The 23,928-nt window shown below is 37.9% G+C and overlaps 2 protein-coding genes and 1 long non-coding RNA gene across 9 annotated transcripts in view; 1 reads left to right on the top strand and 2 right to left on the bottom strand.

Moving 5' to 3' along the window:
* Nucleotides 1–16,968, top strand: part of LOC111922686 (pinopsin-like) — a 74,155-nt gene extending 57,187 nt beyond the window's left edge. Inside the window, exon 4 of the mRNA XM_023918214.2 lies at nucleotides 15,024–16,968. Within this exon, the coding sequence (XP_023773982.1) occupies nucleotides 15,024–15,239 (216 nt within the window). The 3' untranslated portion in view covers nucleotides 15,240–16,968. The remainder of the gene's footprint in view (nucleotides 1–15,023) is intronic.
* LOC147654034 (uncharacterized) lies at nucleotides 3,353–5,483 on the bottom strand. Its single transcript, XR_015284285.1, has 3 exons — nucleotides 5,204–5,483; nucleotides 3,638–3,753; nucleotides 3,353–3,482 (listed from the first exon to the last, which is right to left on the bottom strand). It is a non-coding gene; the product is annotated as an uncharacterized LOC147654034 (long non-coding RNA).
* ST6GAL2 (ST6 beta-galactoside alpha-2,6-sialyltransferase 2) overlaps nucleotides 7,874–23,928 on the bottom strand; it is a 50,813-nt gene continuing 34,758 nt past the window's right edge. For 6 of the 7 annotated variants that reach the window (XM_086880326.1, XM_086880323.1, XM_086880327.1 and 3 more), the window contains one exon: nucleotides 8,330–13,340. In XM_086880326.1, coding sequence (XP_086736452.1) covers nucleotides 13,072–13,340 — 269 coding nt within the window. In that variant the 3' untranslated portion in view covers nucleotides 8,330–13,071. The other variant, XM_086880325.1, reaches the window with a different exon arrangement.

Genomic DNA, 23,928 nt, shown 5'->3' with positions numbered 1-23,928 from the left:
AATACAGGGGGAAAAGGGACTAGCAATTGTGCCGTTTCTCACTTTCCATTACTTCAGTGTAGAAAGTCTAGAAGTTGGTTGAAAGCACTTGGGAGTTGAGGTTTTATTTTGTGAACTGACTTCCAAGTTTGATGTGGACAGTTAAAGTCCTACAAAGGCATATGTGATCCACGGGTAGTCTCAACTTGAGGTACTCTTCAAAATGGCATTGCCAAGCCACACTGAATGGAGGCCACAGGATGTTCTGCTGCAGTGCTCTAAACTGCAATGGCAGGCCAGGGATCAGACTCAATTTTAGCCCACACCTTGGTTAAGGTCAAGCATTTATTTATCTTCAGAATTCTCCATTTTAATTCTAATGTTTTTGTTTTTCTATAATATGTCCAAGTTTTATAAGTAGGACTCCAGTTAAGCATTTGGTACTACTTAACATTTCAAAGCTGAATGCAAGCATAGGTCAGCTGAAGAAAAGAGAATACAACATTCTGTAATGCAATGCAATACAGCATATTAGATAAACAAAGAATTTATGAGGACAATCAAATTCAACAGATGAAAAAGTATTGAAAAATAAGTGTAACCCTGGCAGTGACAGAGCCTCTAATTTTCCTCTCCTGTTCAATAACTGAGTAATCTTTTGTCATACGGTTGTGGCATAATACTAAAATTTTATTCAGAGCAGGACATTTTTTCTACATATTGTGTCAGTTGAGATTACTTCTCAGAGTTTTACTGTGTACCAGGCATATCTTTGCAGTCATGTATCTTACTACAAATTGAAGCAACAATTGTTTCAGATTAGATGGATGGAGAAAAAACAAAATAAGTTTTCCTAGACAGAGAATCTTTTCCAGCATTTATGTAACTTCCACTAAATAAGTATTTTTAATTGAGTTATTCCTTGGTATCCTATTAAAGCATATGATCATCATCATCTTAGTCTTACAGCAGGAGAAATTTGAGGATTAAAAGTTAGATTAGTGCTCAAACCCTCATGGACTTGCTTGGCAATTCTAATTCAAATCTGCAGAACTCTATTTTATGATTTTATCCTGATGTCCTTCTTCCTCCAGGGCAAAAGATCTGCTGTACTCAAGGAAATAATCATTGCCACAGTATGGAAAATACAATACAAAACTGTTCTGGGCCTGTAATACATTAGAATAATCCCCTTTTCATTATAAAGTGCATCATTTAATGCAATTCAGAAATCTGTGTCCAAATGAAAATAAATTTGAGGTTTATTGCCTTTTGAAGTAGAAGCTATTACAGAGCTTTGTTCCCCTGATATTTAGTATAATAACTGCTCTCAAACTAAATTTATTTGTAGCCAGTTTATAAACCTTTATTCCTCAAAAAGCCCTTCTTCTTTGTTCCTCATACTGGGACACCATAAGCAGATTGCTTTCTATCTCCACATTGCTAGTGTGAACTAGTTTAATTCTTTTCATATTCCCATTGTCAAAATAAATATTCAAGCTATAATTTTGTTACTCATGCCTGGGACTGGGTATTTAATTTGGGAAACTTCCTAGGCATTCACTGGATGTTAGTAGAGAACCAGCACCTCAATGCAGTAGGAGTTATTTCTTGTTTCTGTTTTTTCTACAGTATCTAACTCTCTTGATTATTATTATCTTCAGAATCTGAACTGAAAACAAGAACATTGGCTCTACAGTGACTTCTTAAATCCCTTTATCTAAATTAGAACCAGATTTTTAGAAATGGGTGTATTGAAATATACACCGGGGGTCCACTACATAAGGAACAACTATTGTATGCTGAGTACTTTATGGATGACCTTGCTTCAGATGTAAAGTTCAAACCCTTCAGGGAAAACACTTACTCAAGACCTTACAGCTTAAACAAGGCTTTACAGAACTTCTGTGTTTGCTGGCTTTAGGCCAATAGGAATTCACTACAAGTAGGATTCAAAGGTTTACCAAAAGCTTATATGACTTGTCTTCCTTTCCACCTTCACCACTCTTCACCTCTCTCACAGTGAGAACCAACTTCAAAACCAAGAAATTTCTATGTGAGTTAGAAAACAAAAACCAGGCCCTTTTGTCACTGTTAGTCTATTTCCCAGTAAAGTTTTTCTTACTGAGAAATGTGGCTTCTTCAATATTAGAGAAGCTGTTAATTTTGCCAATTTTATTTTCAGCAGGGGAAAAAAAAAAAAAGACATTTCAGCCCAGATCTCCATGCTTAAGCTTCTACACCTTGGTTCTTGCCAGAAGTATCTTTGATGAAAAATACTGTCCTTCACCCAACAGCTCAAGCTCTCTTACCAGACTGCATCCCTCTTGTGCAGGAACAGCAGTGGCTCAGTGAGGGGGAGGAAATGCAGTGAAATGTAGCCCAGCCCACTGATCTAATTTATAGGGGAACAGTAAGAATGAAGTTAAACTATAGATCTACATAAAGACATGTAACTGCATATTTTGACAGTCTGGGCTTTTTTTCTGGAATTTTTTGATCATTTGTTTTGTTTGTGTTCAATATGAGAAAGAAATTATAGAAGAAATAAAAATTCCCTCAGAACAGAAATTCTGATTTCTCAGCCCAATGGGTTCTGTTATGTCATGACTCATATAAAACTAAGTGACTGCTACTAAAACACAGTCACAAATCAACTCCCTCTTGGTAATTTCTAATTCTAGCTCGGGTAAAATCTAAACCTAATTGCCTGCAAACCAAGATAAAAGCAAGAGCCAGGGAATACTTCTCATCCTTTATACCCACCACTTGCTATTCTGCAGCTCTCATTTCTTGAAAAAGTAACAAGTGCTGGCAGTCCATCAGTAGAATGCTTATCTGGGAATGAAAATGTTCTTCCCATCTCAGAGAACTTCCTGTATCTCATTCATTGCACTTGATGGAAGTACCATTTTGGGAAACAGAAGCAACAGGGCAGGTGGTCAGGAAATCTGGGGGAGGAGGAGGCTTGTAAGAACCTATGTTTTACCCAGAGGTAGAATTAATTAGTGCCAAGGAAGAAGAATCAGTAAATAAAACGCCCAAGAACTGCTGAAGTTTGTGTGTGTGTGACTTAGCAGAATGCAAGAGTGACCAGCCCTCAAGCAAAAAGACCCTGAGAAATTCAGAAAGGAAGATAGCCATTGGTATTTTACTATAAAAATAGCCTCATGGAAAGAACACTTTGGATTTCCTTGTGCAATGTTCTGTGTCTCAGCCTTAATGAAACTCTGTAAGGAACATCTGGAAGATCTGCTTTCCACAAATGTGTTACATACACAGCCAAAGTAGGCAATTCATAACCTGCCCCCCACCCCCCCACCCCTGAAAAATCCCACCCAATCACAAACAAAACCTCCCCAACACAATAAGATCACATTTCTATAAATATTTAATAATGTGCTATATTCATAGCAAGATTGGGGCAGGAATATAGCCATCACAGTGAGCTAGAGTCTTTATTTTAATCCATTTGAGTTGATCTAGAGTCCATGGCCGAAGAACTGAAAATATAAGAAAAAACTGGGTCAGCAGAACAGCATATTGACTGTAACTAAATAAACACATTGATTTTTCAAGTGCCAAAATAATTCTCATTGTTATGCTTTGAACTTCCAGCAAAATGCAAGACATTTTAAAATTATCTGGAGTCACTCACCCCATATTATGGTGGTAACCCTTCATTTCTCCTCATGAAGTAGAATGTTATTGTAGGCACTGGTAAATTTGCTGCTGCCTCTGCTAGTCAGGATCCACCAACCACACCGCAAAACCCTAAAAAAATTCTAATTTATGAAATAGGAATAGGAAGCAGAAAGAGAGTTCATTTTGTTGCCACTCACTGAAGTTCCTCAGATTGCTTTAGGAAACTCTTCGTTTCTTTTAGGTAGGAGGAATTAACTTCACATGCTACTTGTATTGTGTACTGTATGGAGCTTAGTAGCTCTGTTTAAGGCCAGGGAAGAGCATTTATGAGATAAATATGACAACTGGTCTGTTCTTCCTGCAGTGATATACTTATTAAAAGCAACCATGTGCTGTCTTAAACCAGTGTGTATTGAAGAAGACACAGTAGCATTGTTAATATTTGCTTTCATGTGCACAATCAATCCCTTTGAAGTTCAGAGCCATGCTGGTTACACTGAAGTATGGGAAAAGAAAAGGTTCTCCCTGTTTCCTCTGAAAAAATAACTATCCCCACTTTATGATCCCTTCAGCTTTGATGTCTCACTTCGTTAACTTTATATGAGAGCACATGTTTCATGGGGACTTATCTAAAAGGAGTATTTGAAATAATTATCTGAATAGCATGTTATAACCTTGAAAATAAGGCAATATTTCTCAGACGTGGTATATGCTCTGTTGTTTCTTTCTTTCCTTGCTCTTCTACCATGGGACAACTTTGTTAATGTTATTTTGGTAACAGCTTATGCTCTTATCTCTCCTATCTCTCCTTGGGATGATGCTTCAACTGCTCATTAAAATCCTTAATGTCCTGACAGCTACACTCAGCCCCATGCATTTGTAAAGTCTAAATTAGGTCCATCAGAGAGCTTTCATTTTATAGACAAAGCAAGCACTGGAAATAACTGAGAAACAGCCCAACACTTCCAAAGAGGAATATTGCTAGGGAAGAAAAGTAATGTTGCTTGATCCAGTTGAAAGCATCAACTAAGACTCCTATCCCTTTTACTGAAAAAGCAGGCTCAGAAACAGGTCCAGAACCAAACCTTCCCCGCTTTTCCTTTCTGTTCATCTGTCTCCTTCACGCCCAGGATACAGTGCTTTATATAAACATCCTGGCTCGTGTCTTCATGGGCAGTAAAGCTGGGCCTAGAGGTAGACCTCTGTCACTTTTAGCTTGCCCAAGGCACATGTTGCATGTTGTCTTAATTTGCCAAAAATTTTTCATGCTGTCCCTGTTTTAGTCCAAAGCACAGAAACTTTAGATGGAGAATCCTGCTTCATTTACAAAACATCAGACAACTCACAAGTCATGAACTCAAACTTCTTCAGGCACGTTCACATTATGTTTCCTCAACTGCTGTCACTAAACAATGCTTAAAAGATAAAACAAAACAATCCAGAATTGCCCAAACCTTTTCCATTAGCAACACTCCCACCCCCCGCCCCGAGGGCCCCACCTGCACAAGAGACATACTTGCTGCACATGGTAGCAGCAAAAAAATAAAATATAGTGTGGGATGCAGGCAGTACAACCTACCCATCAGTGCTCCAGGACCGAGGGCGGAGAACAACTACAGTTCAGAAAGTGGGGCAGTAAAATATTTTAATCAGGCAGCTCATTTGCAGTCAGACAATTGTCTGGGAGCAAGGTAATTAACAGCAGCTGATACAGCCCGGAGTCAGTACTGGCAGACAACTACTTGTTTTCCCCTCTGGCTGCTTCCATAAAATCAAGGCACCTGTGATGCCTAATGCCTGCACTCCATAACACTCAAGGTTTCTGGAGTCCTCTCACAAGCCTATAAGGAATTGTTGCTACAGTAATTACCCCCCCACCTGTCAGCATCTTGGAACCAAGAGGAATTTTGATTTGTATTTGTCTATGTGCAGAAACAGGTCACCAGAGGAAACTGATTGTCTTATTTAAGTTATCATACAGATGAGTATAAGCACAGGGAAGAGGTTGTTCAGAGTGTAGCAGTGTAACTCTGTTAGTCTTTTCTTGGTTAAATTTGTGGGATTCATTTGTTTTCAAAGAAGCTGAACTCCAGCAGAAGTCTGTTCTTGAGTTCTTGACTCAACTATAGATCTTCATTTTAAGATCACATCCCAGCACACTAAACCTGACAGCAGCAATATGAGCACCAACAGATGAGTTGGGTTTCTTTCCAAATGTGCAGAAAAACTAAGAAAACAAAATGCCAAACCCAAGTAAGTTACTGTCAGGAGAAAGCAACAGTCCTGCCCATCTGTTATAGTACATCTTCTAGCTGTTTCCTTCTGTTTTCTTGGTGTCTTTCATAATTCCTTGTCTTTCCCCTTTCTTTCACTGGACCTTGTTCCTTTTATAATTTCTAAGAATCCAGCAATCATTCCAGCAATGATTCCCCCTCTCATCTGTCACAACCTACTTGTGCTGCCAGTCTTTTGGCAGCTATTCTGCCTCCAGTTTAAAAAAAAAAAACCACTATATTACTGCATTATAGTTACTTCTCAGTCAGCTTAATATAACCAGTTAATATTTTCATTAAACTAAATAAGCATTTACTTAGCTTATTTTTAGGAAAAAGAAATTACAGGGCATGTGCCTCTTACTTGCCTTGGTTATCAGGGCATGAAGCCTTGGGGTCAGACTATACTTCCATAACAGTACACCAATTCTTTGAAGTGCATCCTCTGGAGTAACTTACTGTGTATCACAGAATAATTTGGGTTGGAATGTCACTTTTAAAACTCATCTAGTCCTACCCCCCTGCAATCATCAGGACCTTCTTCAACTCAGCCGGGTTGTTCGAAGTCCCATTCAATCTCACCTTGAGTATTTCCAGGGATGAGACACCTACCACCTCTCTGGACAACCTGTTCCAGTGTTCCACCATGCTCATAGTAAAAAATTTCTTTCTTATATCTAGTCAGAATCGACACTATTTTAGATTAAAACTATTACTCCTTATCCTATTGCTAGGCCCTACTAAAAAGCGTACATCTTACATCTCTCTTGTAAGTCCACTTTAAATACTAAAAGGACACAATAGGGTCTCCCTAGAGCCTTCTCCAGGCTGAAAAACTCTGTCTCAGCCTTTCCTCACAAGAGGTGCTCAAACCCTCTGACCTCCTTGTGGGCCTCATCTGGATTTGCTCCAACAAGTCCATGTCCTTCCTGTGCTGGAGGTCCCAGGTCTGGATGCAGTACTCTAGCCGGGGTCTCACCAGAGCAGAGGAGAGGGGAGAGTCACTCCAACAAGATCATGCTGCAGTCAAGACAGCAAGTTGAATTAAAAATCCTGAGATATGTCTTCCAGCCAGATCACAACAGGCAAGCTAATAATGCAGATAAACAGACCAAAATGCCTGTAGGAAGTTTCACCTGTCAATAGAACTATGCCCCTAAGAACTCCTCAAGTGAAACACAGCTGGCTTCTATGAGTAAAACCATAAAAGGTACCTCCAACAAAGGCATGTTGTTGAAAAAAGGGCAGTGAAATTTTGTGAATAAACCTGAAAATGAGTTGCCTCCAAGGCTCCCTGAGATAATATCAGAAAGGTAATGTCACACCTCCTCTAGCTGTCCCTGCTGAAGAATAGTGTGTAACAACTACACACAATGTAGTTCACGGATTTACACCTCCTACTGAGGTACAGTTTCAATGCAGGGAGACAAGAATGTTCTCTCTGATGTCACAGAGTGAAGCTGACTGAGCATTTAACAGATGGAACACAGTGATCATATTTCTTGTCAGTTTTTTAAATAAAAAAAACAAAGTTCCTGGATTAAAAAAGTATCAATTAGTTGTTTCACTCATAGGTGTCAGCATTCAGTTTATCCTCTAGAGTACCTCACTGATGCGACTTTTCTAAGGTGTTACTTGCATACCATGACAGTAACTAGCCTGCCAGGAGGTGGTGCAATACACAGGATGAGCTGTGTGATGACTGTCTGCCAGGAGTGCACATGATGGCAATCTAACTTTTATCATTCCACTAATGAGGAACCAACTTTCTTGCTGGCATGGACTCGAGTCCCTGGGATGAAAATACTGATTAGCACCTCCACTGGCCCAACTCAGACCCCTGTGTAGTTCAAGAACTACCAAAAAGCAGCAGTATGCCTCACATTTAATAGATGTAAGCAGGCTTGCTGTGGTTGAATTACACAGTACTTCATCACAGACTGAAGGGCAAGTTACATCTTCCCTTTGGTAAGCTGTTTTTCATTTTAATTAATAATTTATTTAAAAGCCTGCTCTTCTCCCTTAAACACAACACAGGATTCCTTGAATGGGTAGCACAGCCATTTAGCTGAAGTCTATCAGCATTTCAAGTACATCACTAAGTCATCAGAGCACAATCTCCACAGAGGGTTTGACAATCACAAGAAATGCACTGCTCAGAAATTTACTGAGCAGTTTGGTGAATACATTCTTCCAGGGAATCCCAGCACATCTGCTCGGGTACACACGTTCACTTTAGAATAAAACTGGCTTTACAGTATTTCCTCCTTTCTGTAGTTTACTGTGATACCTCCTTGTCAGATTAGCTGTCCATTTCCATTTGAGATTTCACCGAAATTGTGGGCAGGACTGACAGGCACCTCCCCTCTTTTGTTTCACTGCAGTTCAGTGTCATTCATTTAAGCCAATATGAAAAGACAAGCACTCCTAAACAAATGAAAACAAATGTTTTATTTACAGGAAAAAATCTGTACACTGTGTATACATAAAAATATACAAAATCATAATAGAAAATATAAAAAGTGTTAAAATGTATACAAACACTGCTTAAAAATGTGACTCCTGTAAAATCTTAAGGTTTGTTGTTAGAGTACACATTCATTTAAAAAAATCATCATACAAAATAATTCTCAAAGCTATTAAAAAAGTACACAGTCTATATTCGAATAGTTCAATGACTACATATTTTAAGAGTGATGAGATGATATGAAAAAAAGTAAGGCTTTTACACACAACTCTTATTTCAAGAACAAAATTCTGAATCTGATTGCTAAGCCAGAGAGAAGACATCAGCACTGTCAAAATTCATTAAGTGATTCGCGTACCCCTGACATGGGCTACTTTAAATTTCAAACAGTTAAATCAGGTATCCTCCTCGTGTGTGAGAGGATAGATGCTGGGAAAGATTCAAATCATTTTAACAGCAGGCTTCTGAATTACCTACTTCAAAGCAGGATTTCATTTAAATATGCATCAACTTTAGAAAGCATGAAGGGAAAAACAGTAACCATTTATTGTTGCAGTCAATGCATTTAATACTCCTTTCATAGTACATCTGTGTCACTGTCCAAATGGCATTTTTCATCCTTAAAAACCTCTGAAGAAAAAATAAATTAAAAACCCTGCTAGGGATTTCTCCACATGTGTTTTGAACTCCTGTTTAATTCAATCAGTCTCTAAAATGACTGTGTTCAGTCTGTGCAATGAGTGAGTGTAGACACTTGTCTTCATTTTTTAAAAAAAACAACTCTTTTGGTTTTTCTGACTTTGGCAAGAGATCTACAACAACTAGTTCAGAATTCAGATATCTTCACCAAAGAAGGTGTCCTGACCAAAGACAAGCAACGCTTAAATTAAATTTATACAGAGAGAGTGTACATTAGAGTGTTTTTATCACCCCTCTCTCTCTCTCCAAAAGTACATCATGGTAACTTCACTGAATTTACCAGAGTTTCTACAGCACAAAACAACTGCACAACAAGGTAAAAAAAAAGATGTAGTAGTTTAATCCAAGGAAGGACTGAGCTATGAGTTTATGCTGAGGTAACCTTTAGAACTATAGTGGAATGGAACAAAATAATGGGTTTTTTCTAGTAAAAAGATTTTGGCTCAAATTAAGGCAAAATATTTTGCAATTTCTTCTTGATTAAACAAAAGAATACCTTGATTTAACCATCCAAAACTGAATGCATAAAATGATAGAGCACCTCAAGTCAGAAAAGTTACAGAATTCACAGTGGGGAAAGAAGAGCATAATTAAATTCAGCATAAACTCAGCGCATTTCCTTAAGCTGCTGCTGTGTTTCTGGTTTGTTTCAGTTAACTTTAACTGTTGTCCACAGCACCAGGGCACAGAAATTTGGCTCAATAGTGTTTGAAGGCAACTTGTTCCTACTTGTCAGTAAAACTCCGTAAATTTAAAGCCTACAAGTGCAATGGGAGCTCAGGGGCCCAACAGCAGAGGTAATTGCTTGGCTGATGATGCATCTCGAGATGCACCAGGTTTGTGCAAACCTCTCTTGTCTAGGTGCTGTCCCTCTCTGTTAGTGTGTGACAGCCACATGGGAGAGCTACAATGCCATGCCTGGATCTCTTCCCCAAAAAGTCCCATGATCTTGGTGAAAAAATAGACTTCCTTTCACATTGCTGCATTTAACGTGCATCTAGAACCGGCACTCTCACCCCTTATTTTTAGAAGAGCTGTGTTCAGTGTTATTACACACTGACTGTTTTAAATTTATTAAATGTGGTTCTTTGCAAACATTTCTCTGCTCTCACAAGGGATGGGCAAATGCCTGTTAATTCAAAAGCACTTGGAGGGCTCTTATAAAAGCCAGCAATGCTAATGCCACAGAGAGTAGGAAGTGGTAAGAGGAGAACCTCTGCAGGTCCTTTATGTTTCCCCTTTATTTCTGCCCCTTCCCCCCTTGAAGCAAGTGAGGGGAGCCCTCAATTAGCAGATCAAACACACTTGCACTTGCCAAAAGCTGAAGGAGGGCAAGACAAGGTAAGAGAGAAAATGTTCCTTAAGCAACGACAATGTGTTTGAGCAGGCAGACCAGTAAAACATCACAGTGGAAACCAGTGTTAGAAAGCCATTCCAGGCTCATTTTTTAAAGGTGGTCTTCCTCCTCTGTGAGCAAATGTTTGCGGCAGAGCTCTGCAGCATCGTCTGAGGTGATGGTGCTACAACAACTGCATTTGCACGTGTGGAAGGAGGACTGACTGCCATATAAAGAAGGATATGGCAAAGAAAAAATTTTGGCTGCAAGGGCTTGAGTATGAAGTCCACTAAATTAAAAATATACAGTTCATTATATAACATCTCCAACCTGGTCCTGCATTGGTACGTAAATGATGTACTAAGTAGGTAGGCTTAGCGCTTATTACATGAAACTTTATAATTTGCCTTGTTCTGTACAATAAACAGCTATGTTGAATATTTTGACAAATTATTCAGAGATTAAATAATACTACATAATCATGTTGTGGGTGGTTGAGCAATGCAGTTATTATTTTTCTTCTTTGTGAAAATCAAAGTTAAAAGTTAGTGGTTGCAGGCCAGGCCAGTCAAAGTTGGTTTGTTTTTTGGTTTTTTTTTCCCTTTTTGGAACTCTAGAAGTTCCTGCTTCTTGAAAAGTAACACATTTGCTAGTCTTAGGAAGCTAAACTCTGTTCCTTTACAGTTATGTCATAGCTAACCCAGGGTACAGCAGAGAGAGACATATTTGATTGCACTGTTTAGACTGCTTATGTTTGCAAACAGGGTACCAAACATATGGAAAAATAGATTAGTGCTGTGTAGGCTATCTATCCTCCATGCATTTAAATAGCAATGTTATTAACTTCAAGAATAAAGTTGCCACCACACATAACATTAAAAAGAAATTGGTATGTACTATATCCAGAGTCCAAGGCTAGTATGAATAAAACCTATTAATTTTGATATGTACCAAAATGCCTTATGGACATAATTATCCATACAACACAGAAGTAGAGTTATTAGATCATCTACACATAATTTCTGTCAACAAGATCATCACAAAGCCCAAAAAGAAGGCTATGTCCTATGTAAGACATGTATTCTTCATTTTGAGGAAGGAAAATAATCCTTCCAAAAGATCCTTCCAATACTGCTTCCCAAAGAGCTGAGTGAGAGAAAAAGGATTTTATGATTATACTTAACATAACAATTGCAGGTGAAGTAGTCATTAATATTGTTTTCTTTTTTTTTTTGCCTTTCTGGCAAAAGGCTTTTTGCTTAAGTCAAAACACAAAAAATACTTTCCACCACAACCATTCAGCTATTCTTTTCAATGCCCCTTTGAGCTGTCTGCTTTTTTACTGGATGGACATGAGTAGGATATAGCTGTGCTTCTGTGCACACATATTCCTGCTGAACTTACTCTAAAAGAAATTGTACAGTCAGGTGGCAAAAAACCAAACCAAACCACTGAGAAAACCACTCCAGACCATTAACTTTTAGAATTGCCTTAAAGAATATTGTTCTTGTGTGTTATGAATGAAAATATCAAACCACCTCCACATGCAATCCGTAGTAAATTTTTTTTTGCAGGCATTACAGCTTTTCTGGGTTATAGTCTTTCAAACATTAAGTAAAAAATGTCGATAGCATCTTCTTTTGTCAGAAAACATCTCCTTTCCGAACAGCAAGAACTTGTGAACAAGTGACTTTGATTCAGATACCTATGAAATACCTAACAAATATAATGTCTGTATTCCTGAATGCTATCTTTGTTGACAAGAGGTGAGGCCCCTGTATGCTTGCTTTCAGTGTGATGGGTAAATGCTGCACAGCCTGCCTTGGCTTTCTCTGGATCTTTTGTGTCTGTGCAGTCTGGAGGAAGGCAGCATTTCCATCTCACACCTTCCTGATAGTCAGGGAGATAAGACAGAGAGAGCTTTTCTTCCTAATTGGGAAGAATTACAAATATGTTGGTTTTTTTTCTCTAAAAAAATGTGACATTTCTCTCTTCCCTCTTCAGTCAGTGTGAGCATGGGAGACTGGCATCCAAAAATACATCCAGTAGTTTAACTGGTTTAGCTGTGCACAGCCATCTCCAGCTGCATGCACTTCAGGGCCACCCTAAGTCCCTGTTCAGCTGGAAGTCTGGAACTGAGCCTGTGTAGGAACAGGCATTAAAGCCTGCTCTAGTGAATGACTGCACAGCTTGGAGTAGCAATTACTTCATTCTGGGAGAGTGTGAAAATCCCATGGAGCCACGGGAAATGCTGCATTGTTCAACTGGCCGCTCTGTATATACATGAACAATAGAGGCTGTTTGACAATGCCAGGATTGACAATTAAATAAATTCATTTAAAAAAAAAAAAAAAATTACAGTCTAGCAAATGTGGCATGAGACCACCGACAAATTCTGACAGCCACACCAACAACAATACATTATATTTCTGCCTAAGTATGTCCTTTGCACCTTCATGAGCTAAGCCTTTGCTTTTTTTCTGTAACTATTTGCAAAGCAGTAATAAATACTCAGGGCTCAGAAAAAGAAGTACTTCTCATGCCTGCTACTTAATTACAATTTATAGACTCAAGACTAGATTGGTCTAAGATATATTTTTTTCAAGTATTCTCTTCTTGTTTATAGTACGACAGTAGTACCTTATTGCACATTGTTTCTGAAAGACTTACTTCTACAAGTGTGGGAAATTATTTCGTTTGGGGCACTTGACAGCTTTGAACCCTGGCAAAATGACTTTCCCCTTCCGATACAGATCATCCTGCAAACCTTTGTTCATCCTCTGCACCAGGAGCTTCTCGTAGAGCAGTGGATGGTAGGCCCCTAAGGTGCAAGCTGCATCGTAGTAGAGTTCATGGTAGTGACACAGGTCGGTCTGTCGCACTGAAGGGATGTACTCGTACACGTGCACTTCGTTACACATGGACATCATGATGAGGATACCTGCAACAAGACGTGAAAACAAAAGTGAGCACCACCTTTCACTTTTCTCGCAGAAATTTCCCTGCAGTGATCCAATCTATTTTTCCTTTCCTTCTTTTCTTTGCTGTCACACACCTTGAGAAATCTGTAAAATCATTAAGTGAAGCAATCGTTCCTTTTATTTGAGCAGCTTTCACTTGTCCCTGATACATAAAGATTGTGATCCCTGTAGAATCAACAGGCTAGGATAACAGTCATAGAGAAAGAGTGAAAAGCCCGTAAAGAACTTGCGTATCACCACCAGACTCCTGAGTGAGATGACTGCTCTTTCCCACCTCCCCCCATTTACTCTTTGGACTGTCCACAAAACATTCCCCCCAAGAATCATTGAAACATCTCTGCCTTATTGCAATGTTGGTCTTTCTTAGTCTGAATTTGAACCAGTTCCACTTTTCCCATCCACTTGCTTCTCTCTAAGCAGAAAGACTTGGCCAAGCACATGCAGAAGGACATATAAAGAAGCATCACCCATGTAGGGGTGGCACAGAAGCCCACAGCTTCCGACAAATCTCTGAAGAGTCTCATGGACAGACACCAGAGACAAATTCCTACTTAAAGCAGTGCTGTCATAAGGAAAAGTCCCTTACCACTTCCTTGCTCAGCAAGGAGAAATCCAAACAATGCCAACCCATTTTTTTCTGCTACGTGCCAATGGCACATTATCATCAGCACCATCAACTGCAATCTTTATAGCCTTGAAACAAGAGAAATATTGCTGCTGCAGCTGCACATTTTCAGATGGACTAATACCAGATAATGATCAACAACATTGCTTAAACTACGATACTTTCACATCAATCACAGCTCCTGGAAGCCTTTTCTGTTTCACAAAGCCATGCAAAAGGAAAGTGACATGAAGTAAGCTTTGGATGCCATTTATTTTTTTTAAGATTTCACTTGAAAAATAAATTTGTGTAGGAAATGTATCGAGGCATTTGTAGCACTAGTGGAATCCCTATCTGATCAATGACTCAAGTGAGCAGCTGTGTAACTGCTCACTTGACACTTACAATGAGAACTGATGTAACTGTTGTTTGGGATTTTTTCTGCACAACAGCTTTGGCATCATCAAAGGTGTTTTGGGTAGATCTCAGAAGTGAAATGAACTAACATAAAAAAATTATTTTGGTTTCCTAATTAAGCAAAGTAATTTTCTGAAGTTTAGTTTACAGTTTGGGAACGCAGGGATTTCAATGGCTTGCTAATGAAAAGAACTCTATGTTCTTCCTGCTGTGTATCATTAGATTATCCTGTGTATCATTAGATTATCAAAATGACTTTTCCCTGCCTGATGTGTGAAGTAACTGAAAACCAATTACTTCTGTGATTAAATCTTTTATCATAAATTAAAGGTTCTGAAAATGTTTTGTAATTGTTCGACAGCTTTACACTCTACTGAATTTATAGTCTTAGAAAAGCTAAGCATATAAATTCTGAAGTTCTAAATTTGAGTGAACTTTAGTCTTAAGCAGCAAGAAACACATATTCATGGTAAAAAAATATTTAATCCCTATTTGAAAAATACAGTACAATCTCAATAAACCAAGTTTCCTTGCCTTTAAGATGTTACAGAGATGCTTTGAATTGTAACCTGTCAAGCAGCTATATCTAGAATTGGTTTTTTTTTGTTGTTGTTTGTTTTAGTTTTACAAATGCTTTCGTCAGCTTTTCCACTGCCAACCTCCTTCCTCCACTGATGGAGAGCCCACCTGCCATTCCAAGGTAACTGTTATCCAGCTGGATCAGAGGGTGGACGGTGGAAACGTGTGCAATAACGAACCACATCCAGAAACAGACACTAAAATTACTTCTCTCCTGCACCCAGAGCCAATTAAAAAAGCTACACCACCATCATCTTAGGAAAACTGTCTCTGATGGAAAGTACAAGCCTTAACCAAAGTGTGTTTTATTTCAATGCCACATTACCAAGCTAACTCTAAAAGTAATAAAGGAAGTTGCCCTTTGTGGGATTGGAAAACCATCAAGAACAAAAATTGTGACTCCTTAGTAACAGAAAAATAGCTACTTAACTCCAGGTATGGTTCAACCATGACAAAATTTTAAGCAGCATCATTGACTTTCCTGTAAAATAGTTAATGGAGGACTTAGAAGTGGTAAGAAGCCATCTTTTTTTTTTTTTTTTTACAAATACAGTCCTCTCTAAAATAGAGAAGTGGTTTCATTTCTGCCTCATGCCTTGGAGTATGTGAAACCCTTCCACAGGGATCAGCCCTAGTGTTGTAGAGCCATTACTGCAAACTCAGTTTACAAAAAATGTTATTGAGCATCTTTAAAAGAATAGCAGTAGTTTAAACCACTAGGGCATTTACATCAGCCCATGTACGAAGATATATTCAGTTTCTTTTCTATTTGTTTTCTAATGCCATGTGTCTAGATTGTTTTTCCCAAGTCCTTAAACAGGGCTGCCAACAGAGCTTCCTGGACTACAGGTCTCACATTTCATCTCATGTTTTTTCATACCAGTCTTTAACTCAGTTCCTCTCTTTGCTTGGTTTTAACAACATTGCAGGGAGTTACTGACATCTGTATCCAGCAGATCTAAGTGTGCCAAGCTGTCTATATTTTCATCTACCTTACAACTTAATTTTCCCATCTTCCCTTCTCTCCTCCTCTTAGCTTCTGTGGTATTATAAATTTTTTAAATCACCAATTGGTTTTTGCCACTTACATGACCCCCAAAATATTTTTTAACTTACATTTATACTTCTATGTTTTGGATGCAGCCTCAAAGCTAAAGAAGAGGTATGTGCCTGACTGCTTTCAGACTTGGTTCCATTAACTAATTTTGCTTGCCTGTCTATTCTGAGAAGTCCCATGTTGCTTCCCATTTCTTATCTTTACATATTTGTTTCTGTGTTATTGCTTCCTAAGTTTCTCTTCTGTGGCTGAATTTTGTGGCATTTTCTCCCACACCTGTAGTGTCCAAATCTGCTTTGTTTATGTCCTATCCCTGTACTGCCCTCTGAGTACGGCTATACACTGATTTCTTTTGTCTCTCTACTTTTCACATCACCACCCAATTCAACATCATCTGCATCAACTTTTTCCATATCTCAACACTTCTCCAGGATTATCAGTATGAATGAAAACCTCATTGTTTGATAGGCTGTAGGGTGAAGAATTTCCATATGATACACTTCTCTATTTGTCTTTGCTAACAGTCGTTACAACAATTTTCAGTCAATGCACAATTAATTATTATATATATAAAACAGCACAGACTGTCTTACATGTGACCTAAAGAGCTATTAATAAACAGGATGAGACAGTCATTGTCCCAACACAATACAGAGTCTGGACAGAATTAATCTTATTGAGATGCTCATGCCCATCTCTGACCTTGCTGGTTTAAAGCATTCTTTACAGACAATGCAGGAGACAGGTATTTCTAGGGCAAAATTCATCTGACATATTTTAGATGTCTCCTTTAGGATTAGTGTTGAATTGTTCACTTACAGAGAACTTTCCTTTTAGTATTTTTTCTCTCCACTGACTAGACAGAAACCAAAAATAAGAGTCTGGCACTTGCCTATCAAGAACCTCCTCTACTCTCCCACATAAGTAGCATTTGGAGTTTCATGAAAAATAATATAATTGGCTTTTCCAGAAGCACAGTGAGAAGCAATAAAAACAAGGCACGATCAAATGTGCCCCTGGTGCAGTTACCCACACCTGGGATAGTTATCACAGACTCCTTTGCTGTCAGCAGAAGGAAGTGGGCACTTTTAGGAAGGAGTGCACTTCTAATGGATCATACAAACCATTCCCCAGAAGCTCCTGGTTTTTTCTGTTGGCTGCAGGTGAAGCCTGAGTAGCAGCACGGATAGCTGCACTCCCAGTATGGGATGAAAATAGGCGAGGGCAATATGAGGCTCACAGTAATACTTAAGAGGTACCTATTTTTTTGCTCTAATAATTCTGAGTGTGACTGACACAAAGACAGACCTGCACTGAGAATAGCTGAAGTTAGGACACACAAATCCTGCTCTCTGACTGACCCAGACACGGAGCCATACAGATATGGCAAATTTATGTGCAAGGATTAAGCTGAAGGGAGATGTGGGTTTTTTTCCCCAGCATTCCTGTACCTTAGTACATCCCTGTACTAAGGTACAGGAATGTGAGTAAAAGCAGCGAATTACAAAGTATTCAGGCAAGGTCAGCAGACATACACAACTTGAGAAAACATAAAACCTGAAAGGCCAAGCCTATAGGCTGTTTATAGCATCTAAATATCAGAAAGCTTTTAAGATCTTAAATATCCAATCCATATTTCATATTAAAGGAAAGGTCAGGGTATCCAGCCTGATCTTAGCTTTCACAAACACAACTGGTGCAACCACATGTTCAAAATCTCAACTGAAAATAATTCTGCATAGGCACTCCAATCAAATTCTAATACTCTTACTGGATTTTTGAAAGTCCCATTTGGATTGCAATTGTAAAAATGGAAAAATGCAAAATAATTCTTCCTGTACTGTGGTAGAACATTCAAAAGCGTGCTTTATGAATGTTTTATAATTAAATGGCAATATTCATGAACACCCAACTGGACATTAAAAAAAACAAAAGAAAAAAAAAAAAAAAAAGAATTGTGAGCATAGAATACTCTTTTAAAAATACTATAAAATATATTATTCCAAAGAAATGATGTGGTTGTCAGAGAAAAAGTGAAATGCAACTTTGTTATAACAATACAATTGTAGACACTAAAACAGTATTATATATTTTGAAATATTATATATTAGTATTTCAAAATCCTTAGAGAAGTGTGTTATCTCTTTTTGGCCTTTTGGTTAAGATCAACTGTAGTGTAGTATTTTTATTTTTTCCTATTTGGAAGATATCTATGGTGTTAGGAAGTGCTGGGTACAGTTTAAACTCAGTCCAATTGGCACAAATAAACCGAGCTTTTACGATCTGCACTGAGAACATTTAAGCCAGAATTACATAAAGATTAAATTCCTTGCATGGATGGTTTTTACAAATGAACATGTACTATGGATTCTAATCAAAAGGAGAAAATGTTTTTTCAATTTGTTCTTGGCATTTTGAATAATTCCAAAGGTTTTGATTTTCCAACATGAATATTGTATGGTACAATTAAGCTTTATGGTTAGAACTCTAATTTAAAAAAGAATGTTTTCTAGTTTACAAATAAATAAAATATAGTTTAAAATATAGTTTAATATATCTGAATCAACAGATGCTGTATGAAAGCATCTAGAATTATAAGTGTAATTCAAACATTCATCAAGAACACAGAATCATTATACCATAATGTAAGAGATGCTGAAAACATTTAAATACACATAATCTGATTTATAATGTCTCATTTCACACACATTGTAAATTCAGCTACAGAAAATAATTTAGCTAGATATACCACTAAGTTTGTGTTTCATACCTGTGTATTTGAAAGCATTACAAATAGGCATACAATAAGCATAAAGTATTTAGAATGTATAGTTTTCTGTATGATAGTCTGCTACTATAGTCTGTCTTGATTGGATTGCAGATAAACTCAAGGGAAAACTCCTTGAAACTGGGCCAAATGTGCCTCTGTTATTCTTTGGTACATGGACTAAAAGTAGCTCTGGATTTTTAAAGCATTTTGTTTCTAAAAAAGGGTTATTTTACCTCTGCTCAGTTCATGAACTATGTGAAAAATATTAACCACAAGAAAAGCAAATTATTTATCAAAGAATTGTCACCAAATGGCCCTGTGCCGAAGCTTAATAATTTGTGCAATACTTGTCATCTTTGATGTATGGATACTAGCATTACATAGTAGACCTAGAAAATTACATATTTATAACTTGGTGAATGCAAAAAGCTCTACATTAATCACAATAATACATTCTGTTATATGAGCACAGACTGGAAAATACTGGCCAGTAATATAATGTAATTCTAAATGTATTATTTAATTTTGGGTGATACACTAGAATAATAAAATTTTTTATGTGATTTAAGAGGAGGGTTTGCTCTTTTATGTCTCCATTTTGGAAAGTGGGAGATACTCGAATTTCAGTGTGCTTTTTATTAGAGTAAGAATAATTTGAAGCTTATGTATTGGAGGTATTATTTATTTGTGTGCTAATACTTGAACAACGCTGAGCTGGAAAGAGTGAGCACTATTCTGTTCCTGCACCAACTACTGATAAAACAACTGAATAACAGCAACAAAAGCAACTCTTAATATGTCCAATTGTTTCTTTCAGTTCATGAAAGTGCATTTTTTTCTAAGCAGAGCTGGAGATCAGCTGTATACTTCTATGCAACATGCTCTCCGAAGCCATTTTAAATGTAAGTTCTTAGTCATACAACAAGCTGCAAACGTTGCAGTGTAATGATAGCCTTGTTTTACTATTGTCTTGATGCATGCAAATGAAGAGTAAAATAATGTTATCAACTATTAATGATGCATAACTGTTAAAACTGTAATGGCAACTGTAAGGCCTCAAACAACATTTCCCTTTTCCCAACAATAAAGTCATCTGGGTTTAGTTATTTTGTGTTCAGTGGATTGTATGTTATGCTGAAATTTCTAGCACATAGCAAAACTACCACCTACACAGACAACCTAAAATATAAGAATCTACACAGGTCATGTTCTGATTGAAAACAAACCAAAATACTCAGTCACAGCTTTCAGCTAGCCTTTAAAAAGATGAAAGTCACTGCTTTGTAAGAGTATATAAATGTGAATTTCAATTAAAGTCACCTCTGAAGAGGTAAACCAGCAAAGTGTACTGATGGAGTATGATAAATAGGAATTTATAGAAAATATACTAAGTAAACAGTGGACAGGAGCAAAATCTCCACAGAAAAGCCTTTATATAATCTCAACACTATTAAAAAGCTCTCAAACTTTCCAAATGCTAATGTACCATCCCACCCAATGAACACAGAATGCTGCTCCTGAGAAACTCTGCAGTTTTACTCCTGGTTTTTCAGATGACAAAAATTTAAGGTCAGAATAGGCTGTTTTTCTTGGCTACCAAAGAGGGTACAGGAACAGCCAGTTCTTACAGCAGAATGGTAACAGGAGAGACTGACACTTTATATACTATCAGATCCAATTAAAAACTGAACTTTGGTAAGTACAGAGAGACAGGAGGAAGACTGAGCTCACATTTTACAGTGAAAGACTTATTAACAGGAAGTGAGAGGTGACTTATCTCTGTTGCCAAAAGGTAGGACAAATCCTTCCCTAGTAACGGTGCTAATTTAGGATTTGCCAGTGGAATCCAAATCTGAGGTTTGGTGCTTGGATGCTTATGTACCTTCCGAGAAAAATGACATAGATCCAAGTCCAAGATGTGATGTAAGCATATCAATACTCTTTTAGCAAACTTATTTTCAGCCAAATGTGAGCCAACAACTTCAACTCTGAAAAGCCACCACGGCAATTGCCTAATGCTAATACAAGTTGATGAAAATACTGTGCAAAAATTTGTTTAGAAGCATGAAGGCAGCAGCTGCAAAAGTGATGCAAAACTATGAAAGAATAGCTTCTCAAAATTCTTATAAGTACTACACTAGGAAGATAGAGAGTAAATGATTTCTAATGAGGAGGGACATTAGGTAGGCTATGACATGCCACATAAGGCAAAGTTACAAGACAGCAAAAAAAAAAAAAAAAAGGCCATGCTGGTGTCTCAGGAAACAAATTAAAAGTGACTCCCAGGTTAAAATCAAAAGGTTGGTTTATCCTGTTGGACCTTTGCCCACAAACTGTCTCCCCCCTCAACCAATCCTGCTATTCCCATCCTCTCATCTCCCCTCCACAGCTGGGATACAAACTGTGCTTCCCTCACCCCAGCCACCAGCTGTCAAAAGCTACTGCCTCTCCTCAGCAACACTGAGCTGGTGTAGAGCTGATATAGCAGGGTCTGAAGGAGGCAGAGGGTCCAGGCAAAATTTATGCAGATATAGGGCAGCTCGTACCCCAAAGGAAGTGCAAAACCCCTTATTTTCCCTAGCTCCCGTGCAGTGAAAAAAACAGGGGAGAAGTTCTACTTCTCTCTTTCTCTCTCTCATTCCTCTAAAATCAAAGCATGTGAGAGACTATCTCTTCCCCACTGGCCCCCTTTCTGAGAGATTTAATAATATTGTGACTTTAGTACTGTAATACAGTTATTAACAATGTTAAAAGATTCCCCTGGCATCAGTCACTGTGAAAGGATGCTGAGTCATTTCTGCAGAAGAACACCTTGAGGACACATTCCACCAACATCCTCCCTTTGGCAAGATTCAGTTTCTCATAAAGAGTGCTGCTAAGTGGCAGGAATACAATTGTCAGGAGAAACAAATAATTACTGAAGAAACAATGTAAGACCATGCTAAAACATTCTTGACATTTGTGAAAAGAAACATTCTGATGTTTCCATGTTTTAATTTATACATATGTTCAATTTTGTAAACTGGGCCTACTGGAGGCTAAAAAGCTTGAAAGAAAAGTGCCTTACTTGACTCAGAACCATTTCTCTAACCTTTTCTATATGACCAGAATCATCATGGTCCATGCTAGAAATTGCTTAGGTTCAGGAATGAACATTTCTGTAAAAATACATACCTTCTTTTTAACAACAGCCTTCATATAGCTGTTTTAAGCATGGTGCTATTTAGCAGTGTGGTCACTTAATAAATTATTTTCTCCTCTTGAAATTAAGCCACTCGTATTTTATGGTGGCCACCAGTTACTCAATCTTTCCACTAATTCTACAGGAAATAATTTTATAGATTTTGTAAGAATCAGGTAGAACCTTTCATATTGTACCTTTCATAGAGGTACAATAGTTGAGTCTGTCAGCTTCAGTTCCAACAGGATTATTTGCTGCATGACTGATTGAGAAATACCTGACCTGAAGACCAACATGACTTTTCAGCTTTCTGCCAAGATGCATTATATTTTTTATGCTTTATTTTGCCCTTTATGTCCCTGACAATATGCATCTGCTGTTTCTGTGCTACCTCTGTATTTAGCTTATGTTACATGAGAAATGCATAGACATTAATTTGATAACGTTACCAAAACAGGAAGACTCTCTCTAATAAAATATTTAAAATACATCTATCAAAACAGTAGCTAGTAATGAAATGGGGTGGGTATGACATCCAATAAGCTCATCTTCCTACCTTGTGTTTTTTAAAGTTAGTAACAGCCTCTAAAAAGCACTGCTCCTTGGAAGAGAACAATATAAATAAAATTCCCACTAGATAAGAAGGCAAATTTGCATCTGTACACAGAGTATACTTATCTGCACAGCTTTTGTTGTTAAAATGTTGCTTGTTTAATGGTTTATATTTTCAAAGCTTTCTCTGCTTGAAGGATATTTTTTTGTCACTAACATTTAGATTCGTGATTGAAGATTGCTGTTCTATTCTCATAGTGAAATTAATTCCATTTCTTCAAAGAAAGCTTTTGAAGTGTTTTTTTTATGTATGATGGAAGTACAAATTGACAGCACAATGATCCTCTTCACTATTCTTACAATCAGCAGCTGTTAACCTATTTTTATCAACAACTTCATTGCTACAAGAAACACTTCTGCAAAATGTGAATGCAGCTGGTGAGATCATTCCACATGAGCCATCTTCTCCCTGGGAATTTTTATAAGCAAGTTCCACAAAAAAACCTCACTTCAAGAAGTAACCAACTGCCAAGCTCCCTTCTGACAACACACCAGGCCTCCTTTACTTTCCACTCATGTTCCAGGTATACACAATGTCACTCAAGGCATAGATGAGCATCTCCCAGACACCTTTAAATCATCCCTCTGGGAACTTCTGCACCCTCTAAGGCCTTTGGTGTGCTCCAAAGTATGCTAGGATGCTTTGCTACTGCATATAGAACACAAGATAAAGGCTCAAAACTGATTTTCCCATATCAGACCCAATCTCAGGTGTCTTGGCTTTCAGATGCAGATAGAAATTAAAAAAACCAAGCCATTTTCTGACTGCAGCAAATACCTAGATCAATGACAATGTCAGTCAGGAAAGGATGGAGTTTCCAAAGTGGAAGATGGTATGTGAAGCTCTACTGCCCTCTGAGTCTAGAAGCACAAGCAAGGATGACCCTGGCTCAGGCTTGCCACTCTGACTACTTGCATCCTTTAGACCAGTCCACAGTCAGGACCTGTTGTACATCAGGTAAGTTGTTCTCCTGTATTAATTTTGGACACAGTGCCAAATTATCCTCCCAGAAATACTAAGGAAGGACCAAAAAATACAGTGAAACACTGTTGCTTCCAGAGAAGAAGAGAACTGCTCAGATTGAGCACTGGAAGCCCTTGGTCTATGTAGGGAATACATCTCAGCCTGCCATTGATTTCATCCTGTCTATGTGATCTGCCTTCATTTGTTGTCTGAGGATTCTCTGCTCTAGGATCCCAACAGGGAACTTCAGAATTGGGTAGGTCCTCAACAGACAAACTGATATGGAATAATACAAATTTCTCATAGATACATGCATGTTTTATAGCTATGGTAGGCATACTATGGATGTGAAGGGCAAGAAAGC

Source organism: Cyanistes caeruleus, chromosome 3 (assembly GCF_971803275.1).
Source record: "Cyanistes caeruleus chromosome 3, bCyaCae1.hap1.1, whole genome shotgun sequence".
NCBI lineage: Eukaryota > Metazoa > Chordata > Aves > Passeriformes > Paridae > Cyanistes > Cyanistes caeruleus.
This window is presented reverse-complemented; position numbering and strand designations above follow the sequence as displayed.